This window comes from Mesoplodon mirus, assembly GCF_964341445.2.
Source record: "Mesoplodon mirus genome assembly, chromosome: 2".
NCBI classification, from domain to species: domain Eukaryota; kingdom Metazoa; phylum Chordata; class Mammalia; order Artiodactyla; family Ziphiidae; genus Mesoplodon; species Mesoplodon mirus.
This window is the reverse complement of record NC_138977.1, coordinates 216,147,419-216,167,906: the sequence shown is the minus strand read 5'-3', so window position 1 is coordinate 216,167,906 and position 20,488 is coordinate 216,147,419. Positions and strand designations below refer to the sequence as shown.

At 40.7% G+C, this 20,488-nt stretch overlaps 1 protein-coding gene across 1 annotated transcript in view; it reads right to left on the bottom strand.

Moving 5' to 3' along the window:
- Positions 1 to 18,837: 18,837 nt before the first annotated feature.
- ATRNL1 (attractin like 1) overlaps positions 18,838 to 20,488 on the bottom strand; it is a 707,592-nt gene continuing 705,941 nt past the window's right edge. Inside the window, exon 29 of the mRNA XM_082611125.1 lies at positions 18,838 to 19,201. Within this exon, the coding sequence (XP_082467251.1) occupies positions 19,077 to 19,201 (125 nt within the window). The 3' untranslated portion in view covers positions 18,838 to 19,076. The remainder of the gene's footprint in view (positions 19,202 to 20,488) is intronic.

Below are 20,488 nucleotides of genomic sequence, written 5' to 3'. Positions count from 1 at the left end.
AGAAGGGTGGGATAGGGAGGGTGGGAGGGAGATGCAAGAGGGAGGAGATATGGGGATATATGTATATGTATATGTATAGCTGATTCACTTTGTTATACAGCAGAAACTAACACACCATTGTAAAGCAATTATACTCCAACAGCGATGTTAAAAAAAAAAAAAAAAGAGGTAACTGATCCTTCATTGTGCAGCTACTTGCTCAGCAGAAGAAACTGATCCATGACCACAACGCTAGCTGCTGGCACCCTGAGGACCATGCCAGGGCCAGCTTGTGCGTGTGAATGATGGCCACCAGAGGGAGAGGACGGTCATTTGAGGAGATGATGCAAGGCATTCCTGCACCAAAATATTTCTCCAGACCTCAACCCCTCCCCACCTCACTACTGATGCGGGTAGGAGAGGTGACAGCCAGTGACACTTGGGCCATGCCTAGCTCTTCCACTTGCAGATGGCACCTCTTGGATTTCTAGGTTCTGTGTCGGATGCCATGGTTATACTAGGTTCTGCTATGCATCTTACTCTTTGACTTCTGTGGGCTTACGATTTTCCATGCGATGTCCATTTAATCAGACCCTTTGGTGTCCTACAGCCCACTGTTTACTGATTATGCCTCATCTCAATTTATTTTCTCAACTACCATCCACCAGACTGAACCCCAGCCTCTGGAGAGGGAGTCCCCCAGGTTGAGGCATCTCTAGTCCCCTAAGGGGTCTGATTGGTTCAAAGTTGGCATTTTCTCCCTTCTACCTCTTAGGTCTCCTGTGGATCTTATGTTCAGTGTATTTCTGAGTTTCCCTGGCAGGCAGCTCAGTGTGAGTCCCGCCTCCTTGGCTAGACCACCAACACTCTGTTTCTCCCTTTGTAAGTGGAGTAACAGCAGCCGCGTCACAGGTGACTGGTGTGGACCGAATGGAGCAAGAGATCATATTCTTAGAACAATGGCGTCACAACAAGTATTAGTAAGTGTTAGGCCCCTTTGGATGGCTCTTTGCTTGTATCGTGGATATTTTTAGTTCATGTAGGAATCACGTTCGATGAGTTCACAGGGTGAATGAGACCACCCAGAGGAAGCCATCATCTGTTCAGATCAGCTCTGCTGGGAAGGCAGTAAAAGTGGATAAAACGTCCACCCAAGCTCTCTCCAAACAGTGAGCTGAAATCTAGAGCTTAAAGTAAATTTTTCATTCATGGTGGGTGAAATAAAGTTGTCGTATTGGGTATACTACTTCAAAAGCCACTTAACTCAGGTGTGTAAAAAGGGTAACTATTCCCCGCTACTCAAACTATTTTTTTCCACTGAAGCTTCTATTCCAACTGTGGCAGAATTTAAGGCAAGTTAAGGAAACTCAGCTACTTGAAGGTCTCTCCTAAGGTTTCCAGTCATTATCAGTCCCTCACGGCATGTCTACCCTCTTGTGGGCAGGGTGATGGGAAGCGGGGGTATGCCCCACGTCAATGGGGAAGATACTCTTTGTCCCCTGCCACCTTCCGTTCATGGTGGCATCTCTGGTGATGGCCACCACCCTGTTTTGCTCTGCCTATCAGCATCCCCGTTGGTATCTGCCGAGGCAGCTGGCCCTCCACTGGCCTTGGACTTGGGTGATCCACAGGCTGATGCCAACAGCCGAGACCTTACGGCCCCGATGTGCACAGGTGTGCACATGCGTTCCCCCGTGCCCTGTGGTCTTAGAGCAAAGAGAGGGACAAGGGCTTCAACTCTTCGTCCAGCTTTCTCTTCTTCTCTAGATTCTCCCTGTTGTCCACGTAGGCATCCTCAGGCCATTTCCATGGCTGAAGATGTCTGAAGGCAGAGGCCCATTGGCTAAATATCCTGTCATACCTCTTGCTTGTGCTAAGCCTTGGACCTCAGGATCTCAAAATCCAGAACTGAATGTTAATGTACCTTCTTTCTTTTTATATTTTACTTGGTCATTCTTTCTCATGGAACAAGGAGCCAGATCTGCTTTGCTTGACCATCTGCTTTATTTGTGGGAGGTGTACCACTAAGATGATGTAAACAAACAAACAAAAAAATGAAAGGACAAAGTCCAAAAAACAAAAACAAAACTAAAAACAGAAGCCCACCCAATAAACGTCACATATCAGGCCTCTCCACGGGCAAAAGTTTGTGATGCCAGGCACAGCAATGGTGGCCAGAGAGCTGAGCAGTGAAAGGTAAGCTGGCTCTTTCCAAACAAAGGAGTCAGGACCAGGGGCGAGGCTCTGTGCCCTGCAGAACTGGAGGTGAGAAGCCGGCTCCAGAGCGCCCCGACTCCCCGGTGGTGGGATGGGCGGTTATGAGCATCATTTAGCAGCACAGGGCGTTTAGGAGCAGACATCAAGGCTGAGAGCTTACTTCTGAGAAGAAGCTGTGCTTGCAAGATTGTGACAGCTTCTTCCCTCTCCTTCCCAGCAGTGCAAACAACCATTCTTCACATTAGACTGTCTCACTTCAGACCCTCATCCATCTCTATCTGAATGGCCTGTGATGAACACTGTCCAAAGAGCTTCTTTAAAAGCCTCACTTAGCACAAACGTGCCAACGCCAGGAGTGGCTCCTCCCTGCTGGAGGTCAGGCCCCACCGTCTGCAGAATTACCGCCCACCCTGAGACGGGAGCTGTGGCCTCTGCCCACCTATGGCAGCCCCTGCTCTGCATGAGACCTTCTCATCCCCACTAAGTCTTTTCTGGACCCATCTTGAGTCTCTCCATGGCTGCTAATGACCACCCTTTATTCATTTCAGTGGCATGTTTGGTCCCCTCCGAGTTTCCGCTTTTGACCTTTCTTAGTTTTTATTGTCCTGTCAAATGGTTTTGGTGGAGAAAAGTGCAATTTACCCGGCCCTGGAAAGCCCAGGTAAAGCTGGTTTTCTAATTGTGCTTCTTTACTCTGAGCTGCTGGAGTCCGGCTCAGCGGTGTGTGTGTTGAGGGCGGTGCTAACCTCATGCCTCCCTCCTCCTTCTCTTCTTTCCCCCACATGCCCTTTCTGCATCTGGTTGAGGCAAGATGATGATGGTGACCAGGGACCTGCAGTGATCACACACAGGTGATTTGTCTCCCTAGGCTTCCTAGGTCTAATTTCTTATCCTAACCCAAAGAGGATCTTATTGTGACAGTGTTTGAATGTCTTGTAAAAATGAATCTATAATTCCCTCTGCAAACTATATTAAAATAATGAAAAGGCAACATTGCTGGATTAAAAATTGTGCCACAGGGAATTGTAGGGACTGAAAGATGGGTGTATTACCTTCCTGGGGCTGCTGTAACAAATTACCACAAATCTAGTGGCTTAAAACAACAGAAATGTATTTTTTTTCCAAGCTCTCGAGGCCAGTAGTCTGAAATGAGTCTTATGGGGCTAAAACCAAGCATGTGGCAGTGCTGCTTTCCCCGGAGGCTCTAGGGGAGAATCCCTTCCTTGCCTCTTCCAGCTTCTGGTGGCCAGTGGCATTCCTTAGCTTGCAGCTGCATCACTCCAATCTTGGCTTCTGATGTCACACTGTCGTCTCTTTATCTGAAGTCAAACCTCCCTCTGCTTTATTCTTTTTTTTTTTTTTTTTTCTGTACGCGGGCCTCTCACTGCTGTGGCCTCTCCCGTTGCGGAGCACAGGCTCCGGACACACAGGCTCCGCGGCCATGGCTCGCGGGCCCAGCCGCTCCGCGGCATGTGGGATCTTCCGGGATCGGGGCACGAACCCGTGTCCCCTGCATCGGCAGGCGGACCCTCAACCACTGCGCCACCAGGGAAGCCCCTGCTTTATTCTTATAAGGACACTTACGATTACAATTAGGGCCTAACCAGATAATCCAGGATAATCTATCCATCTCAAAATCCTTACCTTAATCACATCTGTAAAGTCTCTTTTGCAGTAACTGTACAGGTTTTCAGGGATTAGGACATGGATATCTCTGGGGGCCATTATTCAGTCTACCAAAACAGGGAGACCATTTTCAGCTTGGGCCCTATGCAGGGAGGGATCCTTCTAGCCAAAGGGAGTGGATGACACCTGTGCCCTTTGCCTCAGCACTCAGGGAGATCATCAGCATGATCCAAGTGCCAGTAGATGAGAGACATTGCTGCAGGGCCACTCAAGTGGACCAAAAGTATTCCCTGGGTTAGCACATACCATAAGCAGACATCACTTTGCAGAGTTTTTTTGGAGAGAAAATCATAGTCACCAAACCAAGTGATAATTCCAAGTGATGAGAGATTAGAAGATTGTGGCAGACACTGCTGGCTGCCCACCCCAAGGCCCTTCCCATCTTTATTGCAGGCATAATTCTGATTTTCCCAAACTGAACATGCCCAGCCCCAGGGGATGAATCAGCATTGGTCACAGTTTCATGCCCACCTGATCACCATGGGGCCTCCTGTTAAATGCAGATACAGACTCATTAGGTCTGAGGTGGGTCTAAGACCCTGTAATTCTAACAGGCTCCCTGGTGAAGTGGATGTGCTTCTCCTTGGACCACACCTGGAGTAGAGAGGATCTAAGCCAATCACAGCAATCACACCACCCCTTGCTGGAGACTAGTCCAGGGTGAGCATGTGACTCAGTCTTAGCCAATGAAAGCTACAAGAAGATGAGCTGAAGGTCAGGGTGGACTTCTGAGAGAGATTTCCTTCCTGCTGAAAGACAAGAGAATTCTAAAGAGAAAACAATATTGCCCTCACCCCTCCCTTCCTGCTTTGTGCAATGTCATCTGAGGACATGAGGCCTTGAGCTATGGCAGCTATCTTGTCACCAAGAAGCACATACTTGAGGAGAAAAGCCAATTCACTGAGGAGGGAAATAAGGGGAACATCTCTGAGCCATCAGAATCCCAGGACTCCTACTGCCAGATTTTCTTGTTAAGTAATATATAAATTCCATACGGTTTAATCCACGGTTGCTCAGGTTGCTATTGTTTGTAGCTGGATACACCTAACCTCAGAAGGAACCTGCAAGGAAAGGCACAGAGAACTGGAGTCCAGATACGACCACCAGAAGAAGACTAAAGACCCACCAATTCTTCATAGTGAGGAACGACTTTAAATTGCTGTATGAACCTCACTGCATGGCACCCAGTCATTACTATGAGGCTTTATGCAGTTACTATATGGTAAGTGTGCCTTTGGTTCTCATTCCTGAGTTTGTGACAGGATCTCAGGAACCCTTTAATCATCTTCATAAGTCACAATTGGGTAAATCCTACCTATAATAATTAGGATTCTGATGTTGACACAACTGCTAAACCCTTTAAGTCACACACTTCCCCTTTTATCTAAAATATCTAAAACACCTCCACGTTAGATATTTCATGCATGTCCTTTTCAGTATGCTTATTTCAGCCGGGGTACCACATCTCATGCACACGCTTCCCAAATCAGCCAGATGTCCCTCAGCTCCATGCATCACAGCAGTCAGTCACAGGATCAATTAATCCTCAGTGTAACTTAAGCTACTTTCAAGAAAATCCCAGGCAAATAGACATAAATACCTATTTCTCTTGCTGAATTGTTTGTTCGAATTCCCTCTCATTCCCTCATTGAGATCAGACTTAATTATGCAATATCGTAGAAATACACAAACATCTGCGATTTTATTTCTAAGCACATTTGAATGACAAAGATTTCAATGTCCTGTGTGGTTTCAGGAACATGATGGACCTTCTTGAGGCTGGGGCTAGGGGGAGTGGGGAATAAAGAAAGAAGGAAAAGATAACTTCCTTTATTCAGATGATATGGAATTCAAAATATGGCAAACAATCAAGGGAGAAAGACCTGTGACATTTCATAGTGCAGGTTCTAGGTTCTATACTGATTTTTCTTTTAAGGAGTAAATCTTAAGGATGTTACCATTGTCTTTGGCATATGGTTATAGCATGCCTGTAGCACTGATTAGCTACATAACTTTTAATCGAGGAGGTTAAATTATGTCTGACAACTCCCCTCCCATCCAGCGCTGTCCTTCTATTTTCTGAGTCAGCACACTCACTCTTAGACGAGCCTGCATCTTGCAGAGCTGTCACTTCTATCAAACACAATGCCCTCAGGGCTTATGCTCATCATTAAAGAAAAAAAAAAACACTTGTTAGAGTATTAGCCGAGCCCAGTGCAGCGCCGTTAAATTAATTTTTAGAGATGTATCTAGGTCATACATCTGCATGTTGCATATAAACACACCAGCTAGTTTCCCAGTATTTGCATGTTTCTGAACTGTTAGAGCCATGCTTGTTGGAGAATTGCTGTTTATTTTGGCCCTGAATGGAGAATAATTGTTTCTCTATGATATAATCATAAAGTAACTGGGATGTTTCTTCTGAAAGTTGGCCGCCACAAAAATATTTCCAACCATCTCTTTTGGAGACTAAAGGACATTAACATTCCTGTTTCTGTTAACTAGCAGTTCTTTATATAGCAGAATCTTTTTTTTTTTTTTCTAGTTGCCGTGAGCAGGGGCTACTCTTCGTTGTGGTGTGGGGGCTTCTCATTGCGGTGGCTTCTCTTGTTGCGGAGCTCAGGCTCTAGGAGCACAGGCCTCAGTAGTTGTGGCACACGGGCTCAGTAGCTGTGGCTTGTGGGTTCTAGAGCGCAGGCTCAGTAGTTGTGGCGCACAGGCTTAATTGCTCTGCGGTATGTGGGATCTTCCCCGCTCAGGGCTCGAACCCGTGTCCCCTTCATTGGCAGGCAGATTCTTAACCACTGTGCCACCAGGGAAGCCCTAGAAGAATCTTTTGATGCCCAAATGATTTAGTAATTCTCCACATCTCATTTTATCTTCTGAGTAGAAAGAATGTCCCTTTAGAGGCAATGAAGTTTTGACACACAGCTGAAACAATGAAGTCACAATATGTTGTCCTTTGGGTAGAAATTAAGCTTCACTAAGAAATAAAATAAGAATTGAGTATTTTGGTGGTGGTGAATAAAGAATATTTGAAGTATGTGTACCTCAAAGGCTTTCTGTTATAAAAGATAAAGAAAATGTGCGAGAAGGCTGCAATACCCATTTCTTTCAGTGTGATACCATGCCAATCCGAAATGTAACCCAAGCAGGCCAAAATCAGAATAAAAACTTTGACCTTGTAAATGCCAACCCTGTGAAGATTTGTGTGCCATTTTAAGGACATGTATTTCTTGTGAGGCTGAACTAACCTGATGGGTTCTAACACAGCCTTCTCACAGCTGATGCCATAAAAATCTAAGGAACAGGAACCCAGGCAAGCACAATAGCATTGTCAGCCGGTAAGAATTCAGAGACAACCAGCCAGTATGTCCTGAGATGGACTTTCGCGAGACAGATGAGAAAACTGAGATTGAGAAAAAGTGAAGGAGCCTGACTAGTTCTGTGATCACGCTTTAACTGAAAAGTGCTGTGCATCAATTCCTATTATTGTGGGACCTGTGTAAAGAAAAGTCTTCCAAACATAGCTGGCATTCATGATAGTAACATGAGAGTTCTAGGAAAGAACTGTAATGCTTCTCATAGCAACTTGTAATGCGATTTGAACTGATGCAAATTTAGGGCACCCACTGTAACCTGTGCTTTATTTTCTGAGAGCTCAGAACCCCGGGAAGAGCTGGGTAAGCGGTGGTGCAAGACAGAATCCAGCAAAGAGAGGATTGTTCAGTAAAAGGTGGGGAGAGAGTAGAGGAGGGTGGTGTGCTGAACATTAACCAAATGGAGTCGTAACGATGGACAAGTGAGTCCCTGTGAGGGCCCTGACCGCTTTTCTGATGACCTTTTGCACTGAGCTTCGATGAACATTCCAACTACAGTCTAGAGAGCTGTCAGTCCCAACGAAGTGGAATACTGACAATATGATCACATCAAGATGCAACTTGTAGTTGCAAAGTCACATACGATTAGATCACTGGCACTTTTGTGACTCAGTGATATGACACGATGAGGTCTGAAGCCAGACCATGAACACGCACGATGATTGTGTGATTAACTAGGCCGCATCATGGGCATGGTGAGTCACAGCATCTGAAAGTCTGAGACTGCCTGGACTGAGGAGAGTTAGAGCTCATTTTCATGATAGCTCCAAAAGATGAGATCGCTCACTAGAGAGGGGAAAATATCCCTTCGATTAAAAATGTTTCAGTCATTAGAGATTATAGGAAGGGAATGATGGTTGGAGTTTCTGACATCATTTTTCTTGCCATTGTCTGAAGGTTTTGTGTTAATTAATCACAAGCAGGTTCAGGGGAAGCAGCACACTGTGATAGGTTCTTTCCCATGTCTGCCACTTGCACTTGGGAAGCTTAATATGCTAAGCCTTAGTTTTCTCATCTGTAAAATAGGGACTCTAATATTCCGTTCTTATTGGTTGTAAGAGGATTAAATAACATGCAAAGTGTTTGGCACATAGTAGGTGCTATTAAATATTTGAACTTTTAGGAGATATATGTCAAAACAGAATCATCTTCAAGAAGCTTGTTCCATACCCACTGATTGATTTTAAGGGCAAATGTAAATGTAATTAAGTTACCATTCATACGTATACATAAGAATCTAGTCTCCCCAACCCCCAAACTGCCTTATGATACGGGAGTCAGAAAAACCCTACAGCACCGATGGAACCAAAGCAAATCACAATTGAACTTATCACATTATGTGGGATAATTATACAGTTGAGGGACACGCTAGGCCAATTCATGACCCACCGACATAATTATGCTACATGTCAAAGAAAGCTGAGCAAACGAGGTCAGCCTGTGCAGTGGGTGGGCAGTTGCCCAGACGGAGGCTTTATGAATGGGCTTCCCTCGAAGCTCTATATCGGCAATTTTAGCACCACTACGAGAAAGGAAAAAGAATTGGGCCCTTAAGTAGAGCTCCCCAAACTTGTCTGTTGAATTAATTGGAGCCCTTATTTAAAACGCAGATACCTGACAGAGCCCCAGATCATTCTTATTATCAGCAGGGCTGGAAAACATCAGGCTGGTCCAGCTCTTTACAAGTCAGTCTGGCTTCTGGCATTGCCCATTAGCACAGGTGTACTAGATTGTTATTTCCATTCGAAAGTTTGTTTTCAAATGTTTGTAATTCCAGCAAAGCCCTCAGGGGATCTCCATGAATTAAAATGTAGGCACTGATGTCATCTCTCTGCCTAAATTCCCCACTTAGCCCCTGCCCAACTGGTCCAGAAATTCACCCAGAGTTCACCTCAGAGACACACAAGGCCCACTGCTTTCTGGTAGAGAATCTCTGAAAACACACTGGAATGTATGAGGGACACAGACTCATTGTTCAGTGCTGCACTCAAACCATGGCTGCCTCATTCTGACTGATTTGTTTACAACAGGAGTTCTCAAAGTGGGGTCATCAGCTCCTGCCTCAGCATCACCCAAGAACTTGTTAGAAATAAAAATCTCAAGCCGCATCCCAGAACTTCTGAATCAGAAACTCTAGGATTGGGCCCCAGAAAGCTACTTTAATAAGCCCCCCAGGTGATCCTGATGTACTCTAAAAGTTTGAGAACCACTGGCTAAAAATATTTTTTTTTTCTTTCTCACTTATTTCAATACAGTGAACCAGTAAGTATTTAACTAGTTAGGCCTCTCAAGCATTTCTTGAGATTTTTCTATATTTAGTTAGAGGAAGGAAAATAAAAACCCACCTCATTTCACATGATTGACATTCCTGCAAAGTGGTCTTGATTTGAGGACATCAAAATGAGATGATCAAAACCTGATGATTAGGAAAGAAAGTCAGTATTTTAATTTCAGCACTTTGAGTATTTATGTTCATAAGCCATAGTCACCTGATGAAGTCATTTTTTATAAAAACTGTGGTCTAATCATACTGTAATTCCTCTTCAAGGTGCAACTTTTACATAGATTATGAGTGTTTCCGTGTACATAATGCAATGTGACTCAGCAGCTCAGATTGTGAATAGCCATTCAGGACATTGTCCAAGGGGTGAAAAGAATTTTTTAAACCTAATGCTCATTTATCACTCAACTTCTGTTATTCATTTGTAACATATATGTGAATATACTTTTACATAAACATGTTCTACATTTACAAGTGTATATAATAAATAAGGGTATGAGATGTATGTATAAATACATCCTATGCAGAGAGAGAAATGTTTGTAAATAAACAGGCTTTAAATGGGAGAAGTCCATGAAATATACACACAAATATATGAGGAAAACCATATTATGTAATACAATATACTCTAATAATTCTCACGTTGGTTTATAAAACTCAAAAGAACAAAGTTAAATGAACAGGAATTGAAAGTGCATGATGGATGCATCCCTCATAGCATTTAAATCTCTTCCACTTGATTAAAAATTCCTAGTTCCTCTTCACTGAATTGTTTAGAGTTTTTGAGCAGCCTCTGCCCTGATTAAAACAAATTAGCATCAAAGATCCCCTGTTGAATGAGAAATCATTAATTGAGAAACATGCAATGCTCCTTAATTACCTTTAGAACAGTGAGAGAACAAATAATCTCAGGTTCCAGAGGGACCTCCTGCTCTGCACTGTGGACTCATTTCTTGTAGCTGCTGGAATAAAACTCAAGTTGCAAACACTATTGGGGAATATCAATGCGAGCTTCAGTAAACACAATGCCAATTGTTTATCTAAAAGAAAAATATCTAGATAACAACTAAGAAGGAAGAGAGGAAAATGTTTTACCTTATTATCTTGTTGAGAGCTTTAAAAGTGTTCTACATGTGCCAATAGTGACTGAGAAATAACATGAGCTGTTCTTTCTGATACAAATTTTAATGCTTTGTGTAAAATACTTTATTTACGTAATTCCCTGCTAAAATTTCAGATGCTTATGTACAGATGAGTAACTTTGTCACTTAACAGTGGAACAGAAAGCACCAGGGTCAAACTTCACCAAATTCAGCTTACAAATGGAAATTCAAATCATGATGCTGCACCTGAGTCATTTATTCCTTTATCTGTCGATACAATAGTTACAAGAGCTTCTGTAGGTCAGTGAGATATGATGCATCCCTCTACCTTCAAAATCTAGAAAACACTGAATACTAACCCATGGGAGAAGCATTAGGAAATCAAATTGTTGTAGGTGTTATGACAATGTAAAGAATATTACCAAAGGCTTACACACAGTGCCATCTGGACAGCCTTCTGATAACAACAGTCATATGGGACTGGATCTAAGGTTCTGAAAACTCTCTATTTCTCATAAGCACCCTGGAAGGAAGGAAGCATGGTGTGTGAGACTTGTCATTCAGCTGAGGATAGAATCTTGGTTTTATTCTAGTTTTCCTGGGTCTCCATTTTAACCACTAGATCATGAGTCAACAGCCTTTGAAAAAATTGACGGAATTGATTCAACCGCCTCTGCTTCCTTGGATATTTTTGGTTCATGTATAGTTTACAGACTGGTTCATATAATATAAAGCACAAGACATCCAAACAATGCTGCCATTTCAAATTGATATTAACGTGGTTAAGACACGATTCTGGAAATTTGCTTTAATTTTAGTGACACGAAGTGACTTGTTTTATAAGTGGAATTAAACTTTATACCAACAGTCATAGTAGATTCCAAACTTTGTAGAGATGACTAGTTATTATTCTTTGTTTTCTATTCCACCAAGATGATATATTTGACATTGCCATAATCTTGCAAATATTGTAAATAATCTCTTAGAGATTACACTGCAAGGGCAATTATCAAGACTACATCAAGAATATGTACACAAAGTAATTTGCACCAGAGAGAGAGAGAGAGATCATTAATTACATTTATGAAGTGTGAAAGGATATAAGAATCTTATGACATACTGAAACAGTAGAAAAATTGTTATTTTTTTCTCAAGGGATTCCCATGAAGGTATATTCTTTCTTTGGCCATTCCACTTTAGGACAAAGTAATTCTCAATTCACTAATGTGCAAAACCCATGTGGTTCATATGTACTATCAAAGTAAGAATTACTACTGAAAAGTCTACCACATAACCATCTTCTAAGTATGGTTTAGAAAAGGAAAATCTTGTCACTAAAACACTGCATATTATGTATAAAAACACAAACAAAACATCGTTACATATCTTTACAAACTTCTAGTTTGTAAAGCTCATCATGGACAACTGCTTCCTGAGAAACAAAATGATGCTATTTGGTATTTTTCCCTTACAGAAAAGCTGTTTCCTTTAACAGCCAACATCTTGAATTTCTGCATTGGAAGGTCAAACTGGAGCTGTCACTTCAGAAATCAGCAAGGAGTGGATGTTGTATATTGTCTTTGTTTCCTCTTCCAGCTAGTTCATCTGCACATAAATGTTCAGGAGACCATATTTTTTTATACTCCCAGGGCAACGAGCTTCAAATGAACCTGGAGTTCTAACTCTCAGCAGGGAATAGTCCTGATAAGTAGAATATCCCATTTGCCATTATCTATTTGTGTTGTAAGGTAATTCATTTTGGGTTGAAATCAAATTGTTTTAAGCTGAGCTGGTATTTTTTATTGGTGTCCTTCCAGCCGGCCTTCCTTTTAAGTACCATCGTATTTCAAACAAGCTGATCTAAAGGAAAAGATTACTGCTGCCAATGTGCGTTGTCACAAGGGAACAAAGATGTACAAGACCTATTTTATGTTAGTTATTTATTTTTAAAGCATTGATAGAGGTTTGAGAGCACTAGTCTGTTGCTGGGGGAAATAAGCTGACTAATCAATGAAGGGTCAGGAAAGACGTGTGATGATGGGAAAGAAAATCTAAAACAATCTGGTGGTATTTGCTGTAAAATTACCATTTAAAGTTGAGGAGGGTAATATTTGCAAAATGTAATAGACACTGTAAAAATCCTGAAAAGCACAACTCTGAAATACCAGGTAACATGTATCAGTGGTTTCTATTACAATTTTATTATTTGGGAACTTTGGCACATATATGCCCTTTAGTGTTACCAAAAATAATCAAGAGAAGAATCGTTGCTCATGATTCCCTGAATTTAACCTTAAATCTTTTCATGGTGTAAGGATAAAATATTTAACTCTAATCTACTTCCTATTTCAACAACATAAACCCATCACAACACCTAAGTAAGGTAGGTGAGCATTTTTATCCCAGGTTACTTAGAAATAGTTTAGACAACTGGTCCAAGGCATTAAAAGAAGTTGGCATTTGAGTTCACATTAAAACTCAAGTGTGTCCTACATAGGACCTATTCCAAGACAACTTATACATAACTGAAAAGCACACAGTTTAAGATATCTTTCAGCAACAGGGGCGACAGAGGCACAAAGAACTGTTAGAAGAATTTGCTCACTAATGCCATTTTCTTAGGTGGATTTTCTAGAGTAGGATCTCCTATCTGACCACGCACACAGCTGGTGTAAAGAGGCTTGTGCTTAAACAGCTATCTTGCCTGAGTGAAAATTTCACTTCTGCCCAAAATAAAAATGATCGAAGCTTTTGATGGTGAGAATACAGTGTTTCTGCAGGGATCTTTGAGGGGTTCGGTTTCTTGTTCACTTAGGGCTGCTCCACAACCAGTCCTTGAACAGGGCAGAATTATTTCCTCAACAAAGGGTGGGAGCCCTGGAAGGCAGACAGGTCAGAATCGGGGAGGGAGGTGCAGTTTCCAGAAGCTCATCCAAAATACAATGTGGTCTCATATTTAGAAAGCAAAATAATACTTGCTGTTTTCACTTGAATGGCTGGAGAAAGTAAAGCTCAACAAAATGTCTTGGCTGTTATGGCTGTGCCAGGCACCCTAATGCTAAACAAGTAGGGGAGTCTGTTGGAAACTGGAGAGGGAGTTGCATGTTTATCAGAAAGGGCTGTGGGTTAGACCTGAAAGAATGCCGGCCCCTCACTTCAGCCACTCACAGGTGACTTCTCTAAGGAAACCTCTACAGGGCAAAGAAAAATAAATTTTGAGTTGAAATCTTCAAATCCCTTGATAACCATTGATCCACCATCAAGGAGCTGAAGAGGAGCATGTGCCAGGCTCAGATGCTCGGAGAAGCTGCTGCTTTCTGCTGTAAGGAAAAGGCGCTCCAGGATTCGACTCTGTGCTCTCCCTGCTTCAGACACATCTTCACCTGGGCTCCTCCCCCAAACTCGTCTCCCTTTTCTAACGCTTCTAGGGCATGCTAGCCAGGCTGGGCAAGTTTCTCAGGGCAGAGTGGTCCTCTTCCCTGGCCTGACCTCTGGGAGGTGTGGTGTAGGGCTGCCAAAGAGAAGGGGTCTGCCATTTTATCCCCCCAAGCACAGGCAGGACCCCCCCTCAGGGTTAGGCCTCAGGTCAGGCCCTGAGCACAGGAGGTGCTTGGTCCTCTGTGGGGTTGGAGGGAAGAGAGGTGTTTGGATCATCCTGGCGGTTCTGCCTCAGTGACACTGGACTGAGGCCCAGAAGAGCAGTAGCACTGACACAGGCCAGGACCCAGAGGGCAACGTGGGGACTAAACCCAAAGCTTGCCAAAGAACAAGCAGACTTTTCTTAGAAAACTCCTCAGCTGTGCCATGGCTGCACCAGTCTCAGAAAGAGGACTTTCATTGTAAGTAAGAACAACGTATGTAAACACATGGTCAGGGCAGAGACCCTCAGTTTTGGCTGGAATCCTGGCCACTTAGGCTCTTGTGAGTTTTGCTTCCATTCTCAGGAACAGTCAAAGTGCTCAGCATGTAATTCAAAGAGAACGTGTAGAAAAGGCTAAGAAAAATCAGGTGAAGAGAGAAAAATGGATTTTGAATGTGGAATTCAATAACCAAATTTTATAACCAAGTCTTAGATGGCAGGTGGGCTTTTTCCGCAGTTGCATGCTTTTTCCTGGATGATCTTGGGAGGGTAAAACATATATATAACAAAACTGCATTTGGCAATGGGGGTTGGAAGATCCAATGTTTTTATTTCAGTAATTAAACTCCTGATCAATAGCATACTATATCATAAAATGTTGGCTTTTTAAAGCAGGTTTGAACTTTCACACAATCTGTTTTAACACTGGCATGCACACCTACATACATATATACTGAGATGGTTTTCATTCATTTAAAAAATTTGATAAAACTAAAATGTTAAATGTACACTGTAATGAAAACACTGCTGTAACACCAACCAGATGGCTTGTATTCCTTGGAAAATTATTTAAAGCATTTTGACTTCGATAATTTCGTTATTTAAAGAAATTCTTCTAACTGTAAATAAAGGCAGCTCTTTGGCCAAGTGCAATGTCTCCTTAATTTGACTAATCATAAGAATCACCGAGGTGCTTATTAAGCACATGAATCTCCAGGGTTCATCAAGTCCTTTCGTATCTTAATCTCTAGAGGCAGAGGTAGGAATCTGCACTGACCCAGGTAGTCTTATGATCAAGTAAGTTCCAAACTCACCTTAGTAAAATAGCAAATGGTCTTTGGAAGCTGATATTTTTTTAAAGTCTACGTGGGTAGAATTAGTTCATTTGATCAGTTTTAATTTTTTAAACCTTTTTACATGAAACACTTTTCAAATCATAGCTTTATGTTCAATGAAAAAAAGATGCATCACGTATGACAACCAAACGTAAGGATTGATCCTTCTTGCCAAATTTTGATGAGAAAGTGACAATTGATGTTTCTGTCTAAATGTCACCAAGCAGTCATTTAAAAAATGTTTTACTAAAACTGTATATATTTTGAAAGAGTTAGAGCCGCTATTGACCAAAATATCCAAGTGGTTTTTTAGAAATCTCTATATCCTACAAATATAGGAACTTAAGTTTTTATGAAATCTTCATTTGCAAACACCTACTTGGCTTTTACCTATGGTGAAAAGATGAATGAAAAATTAGTAGATGAATTCATAAAACAATCGGTAGAAAAAGAGCAGCCTGGTGGCCCCGTGATTGTTAATAACAGCTACACTGCACTGAGGGCCCGTCGTGGAAGCTTTATGTCTATTAGCTTCTAGGCTCACAACAGCTCTGCAAGGTGGGCACCGGTACCTTCCCTCACAGACGGAAAGTCTGAGGCTTCAAAAGGTTAAAACGTGCCAGCACCACACAGCTCAAAGCTGGTTGCAACATCTGTTCTTAGGTCCAGCCACCAGTCTGCACTCTAAATGACCCTGCAGCGACACAAAGCCAGGTAGTCACTGCTGTCTTACTGGACTCAGAGAAAATGAGATATTGAGAAGCATAGCAAGTAGCGATTACAGGTTGAAATATATTCTACTCGAAGTTTTCCTATTGAACATAACACAGTAGTATATGGCATACATTTTCCTTCTATGTGTATCACTAAATAAATTTTCATTTAAAAGCAATTATGAAAATCCCAATCCTCTTAAAATGTATTAAATTGATCTGTAAGCATGTGCATCTTTTTTCAATGAGAATTCTCTAACTGTCCAAATAGTGTCCCCAGGTTAATTTTTAAAACTCCATTCTACTTAACCAAAAATTTTCATAGTTGGAAGAATAAGAAACCCTAAAATCTAAAGAATTTTTCAAAGTCATTCTAAACTGAAATGTACATAATTCCATTAAGATGAGTTTTCAAGAGAATCAGTCATTTAATGCCTAACTTCTTGAAGAGTATCTGCATATACTTGTGGTTTGATTAAAAAAAAAAAGAAGCTTCCAAATTAAAAGTGTTTGGGATGTAGGGAAAAAAAGAACATGACACAGATTCAAAGTGATTATCCCTAACGTCTTTTCAATCCACTTCACCTGAGGGTGAAGAGTTTTATTGCCAGTAAAAAGCTTTGAAAAGTCGAGACGATATTGCATAATTAGTCACAGAGTTAGCAATATTTGGCCCAGAAAGGTTTAGTATGACTTTAACTTAACATTGCGTTATGTCCCATAATTGTCTGAAATTCAAATTTCTGAATTTTAAGAACCTGATGGGATTCGAAGTGAATGAGGCTTGACAATTCTTTCACAGTAATCCTATTTACTTAGCCTCTCTAAAAACATAGCTGAAATAGATTTTACATACAACTCTGTATGTTTCCGTATTTTTGTTATATATGCTTTCTCTCACGACAATTGTTACAGAGTACTAAACAAATTGGGCAATCATTTTATTTTTAAATGATTATAATTTTGTATTCACCAGTTTTGTCAATTTATTTTTCCAGGAGAAAAAAAATCAACATTTAAAGGGCCCCCCAAAAAGCTAATAAAATTGCTTGATTGTTTTCAGGAGACATTTACAAACTTTGCTCAATTTTCTTTTCTTTTTGAGAGAGAGAGAAAATCTCATAGGGGGGTAAAAACAACCAGCTGTACTCCTTGCCCCCCCAAAACCCCATAGGCTATAGATTAAATGGATCTAAGAATTAGTCTTATTTTTAACGCATGGAAAATAGCAAAATTGTCATGCCAACATAAGGAATATATACTCTAATTCATAAATGCCTAATTATCAAAACAATGACATAGTCATGGTTAGATGCAACCTAGCAATCTTATATATGATGCAACTACATATTGTATGATCATTCCTGTTATATATTACATTCGTTCCCATCAAATTAAGTTGGCTATGTCTAAATGGCATTGTGAAATAAACATTTAATATCACAATAGGGTCGTATTCTGCTACTGCACAACCATAGCATGCAAGTAACTATGCATTAGCTGTAAACAGTAAAGTGTCATTACCTTCCAGAAATCCAAAGAACATGATAAGTACATAGATAGTACTAAACATCAATTATAGTTAAATGACTTTCATATTGAACAAAACTATATTGTATAAAGCGGTTTTGGATATCTCTGTCACTGTTCTCTACATATATTCTGTAGTTCCCTTGAAGTTAAGAAACTGCAATTCCAAACAAGATCTGTTAATCTACCGAGTTCCAGTGAACTGTTGTCAAAATTAGGACACAAATGATTCTATGTTCCAATGTGAAAGCTGTCTTCTATCATTTTTCCTTTCTGCCGTAATTCAGATTTTTGAATCATTAACAATATGCTAAATGTGGGCAACAATGAACTTATTTTATTTCTTAAACTGGAGACCCTCTCATGACACCAATGTGCTTGTGTTAGAAACAGGAATACTGTAGATGCTTGCCAGCAAATGCTCTTCTCTACTTGTATTCTAAGTGAAATAGTTGGCAGGAAGGAACCTGGGTCATATTATGACTTGGAGGAGGTGCTGTCTCTAAAATACTTTTCATAACGTTTGTGAAAAGTAGATAAAATCTAGCCGCTAGGAGAGGAAGGCCAAAAGAACATGATCTGTTCTTATAAAAATGCAGATGGATCATTTAGGTCTGATCCAATGATTCCCAGGCAATTAAAAAATTACCATATTAGAGCAGAAGCTTGCACACTGTAAAAGAACTATTTCAGCTCTCTTTAGCTTTGTGATATTGGAGGCTGGTTTGAGGAGGGCAAAAATTGATTGCTGGACAGGCTTTTCTATGCTCTATCAGCTCTGATAATGAGTTAGGCAGCTGGCATGGACGACAGCAATGTCCTCTTCACTCAGAATTCTAATAAACCTCCTGTGAAGTTGCATATACCATCCATCCAAATGGACTCATTTTGGTCTGCATTCCAGTTAGGTGGAAAATAGTCACATTTGAAAACTGAGTTTGGACATGATAAGGTCCTGTGAAATATTTAAATACATTGCTTACATCCTACTAAATCAAAATCCTGCTTTTACGTTTACATGAGATAAAACAGCATTTAAAGCCATTGCAATTTGTTCATTTCCTGTTCGTATACAAGTGACTTAAGTTTGCTTATGAGGCAAAAACTGTACAATTCTCATCATTCAGGCATTATAAAATGTCTTTCTTTAAAGTCTTGGGATATAAACAGTTTGGTTTATACGAATTACATATTTTTCATCTGCATTAAGAAACGATATACATTTTTTTTCCAGAGTAATGTTATCTGTGATAAGCCTAAGATAGCCTTAAAAACTAACTTTATCACCTGTGACCATCAATACTGTTACTTTGATAAAACTCATGAACATTCTTTGGCCACTTGGGTCATTGCCCATTTGCAGGGAACTGTATCTGGGCCCTGGGACCATACAGAGATTTGCCTCCATAAAAATCGAGGCCACAGACCAGCCTTAATGGAAGCCATTTACAAAGTCAAACATTACAGAACCTCCAGGAGCAGTTTCTGTTTCTCAGACACATGTTCCTTGACGTGTTGAGAGGTGGTGTTTTCGATTTCGGACTCCTGAAGTCTTGTCTTTACTATCTGAAGGCTTCTGTTGTGAAATATCTATTAGGGCACTGGCAATTGCAAGGCCTGGAAAAACAGAGAAAAAAAACCACTTAAATGTTTGGTTACATATTTCTGGGATGGCAACAGTGGTGGCCTAGCATTGTTTTACATTCAGCAATCAAACATTTAGCTGCTTATTGGAAGTAGTTTACCTTTTACTTAAAATATTTTTTTAAATTGAAGTATAGTTGATTTACAATGTTGTGTTAATTACTGCTGTACAGCAAAGTGATTCAGTTATACACATATATTTAAAAAAAAATTTCTTACCTTGGACATACGAACTGTACACATGAAGAAGAGCAAGGATCTAACAAAATTAACTGACTGACATTGGACAATCAAATCAGTGTGTGACAAAACATCACAATCAGTTGTGGATATGACTGCACACCTTTCTATGTCTGAACACATGTTTGTTCTAAAAGTATAAAGAATTTTCAGTTTTGTGTGTGTGTGTGTGTGTGTAACAAAAGTCAGTATATTAAGGTTTTTAAAAAAAATTAGAGCAGCTTTAGGTTTACAGAAAAATTGAACAAATATTGATACATGATTATTAAGTAAGGTCCATAGTATACATTGGGGTTCACACTTCGTGCTGTACACAAAGTTCTATAGGTTTCAACAAAAGCATATTGTCATATACTCACCATGAAAGTATCATACAGAATAGTTTCACTGCCCTAAAAATGCCCTGTGTTTTACCAATTTATCCCTCCCCTTCTCCTGAGCCTCTGGTTATCACTGATCATTTTTTAATATCTCTATAGTTTTGCCTTTTCCAGAATGTAATATGGTTGGAATCATACAGTATGTAGTCTTTTCAGGTTGTCTTATTTCACTTAGCAATATGCCTTTAAGTTCCACCATATCTTTCTTTTGGCTCGGTGGCTCATTCCTTTTTATTGCTAAATAATATTCCATTGTATCAATGTACTACAGTTTGTCTATCCGTTCCCCTATTGAAGGACATCTTGATTGCTTCCAGTTTTTGGCAATTATGAATAAAGCTGCCATAAACACCCATGTGCAAGTTTTTGTGTGGACATAAGTTTTCAATTCCCAAATACCTAGGAGCACAATTGTTGGATCACATTAACTCGATGTCTTAGCTTTGTAAGAAAGTGTCAAACTGTCTTCCAAAGTGGCTGTGCTATTTTGTATTCCCACCAGCAATGAATGAGAATTCCTGTTGCACCACATCTTTGCCAGCATTTGGTGTTGTCAGGTTCTGGATTTTAGCCATGTAGCTGTATCTCATGGTTGTTTTAATTTGTAATTCCCTAATAACATATGATGTTGAGCACCTTC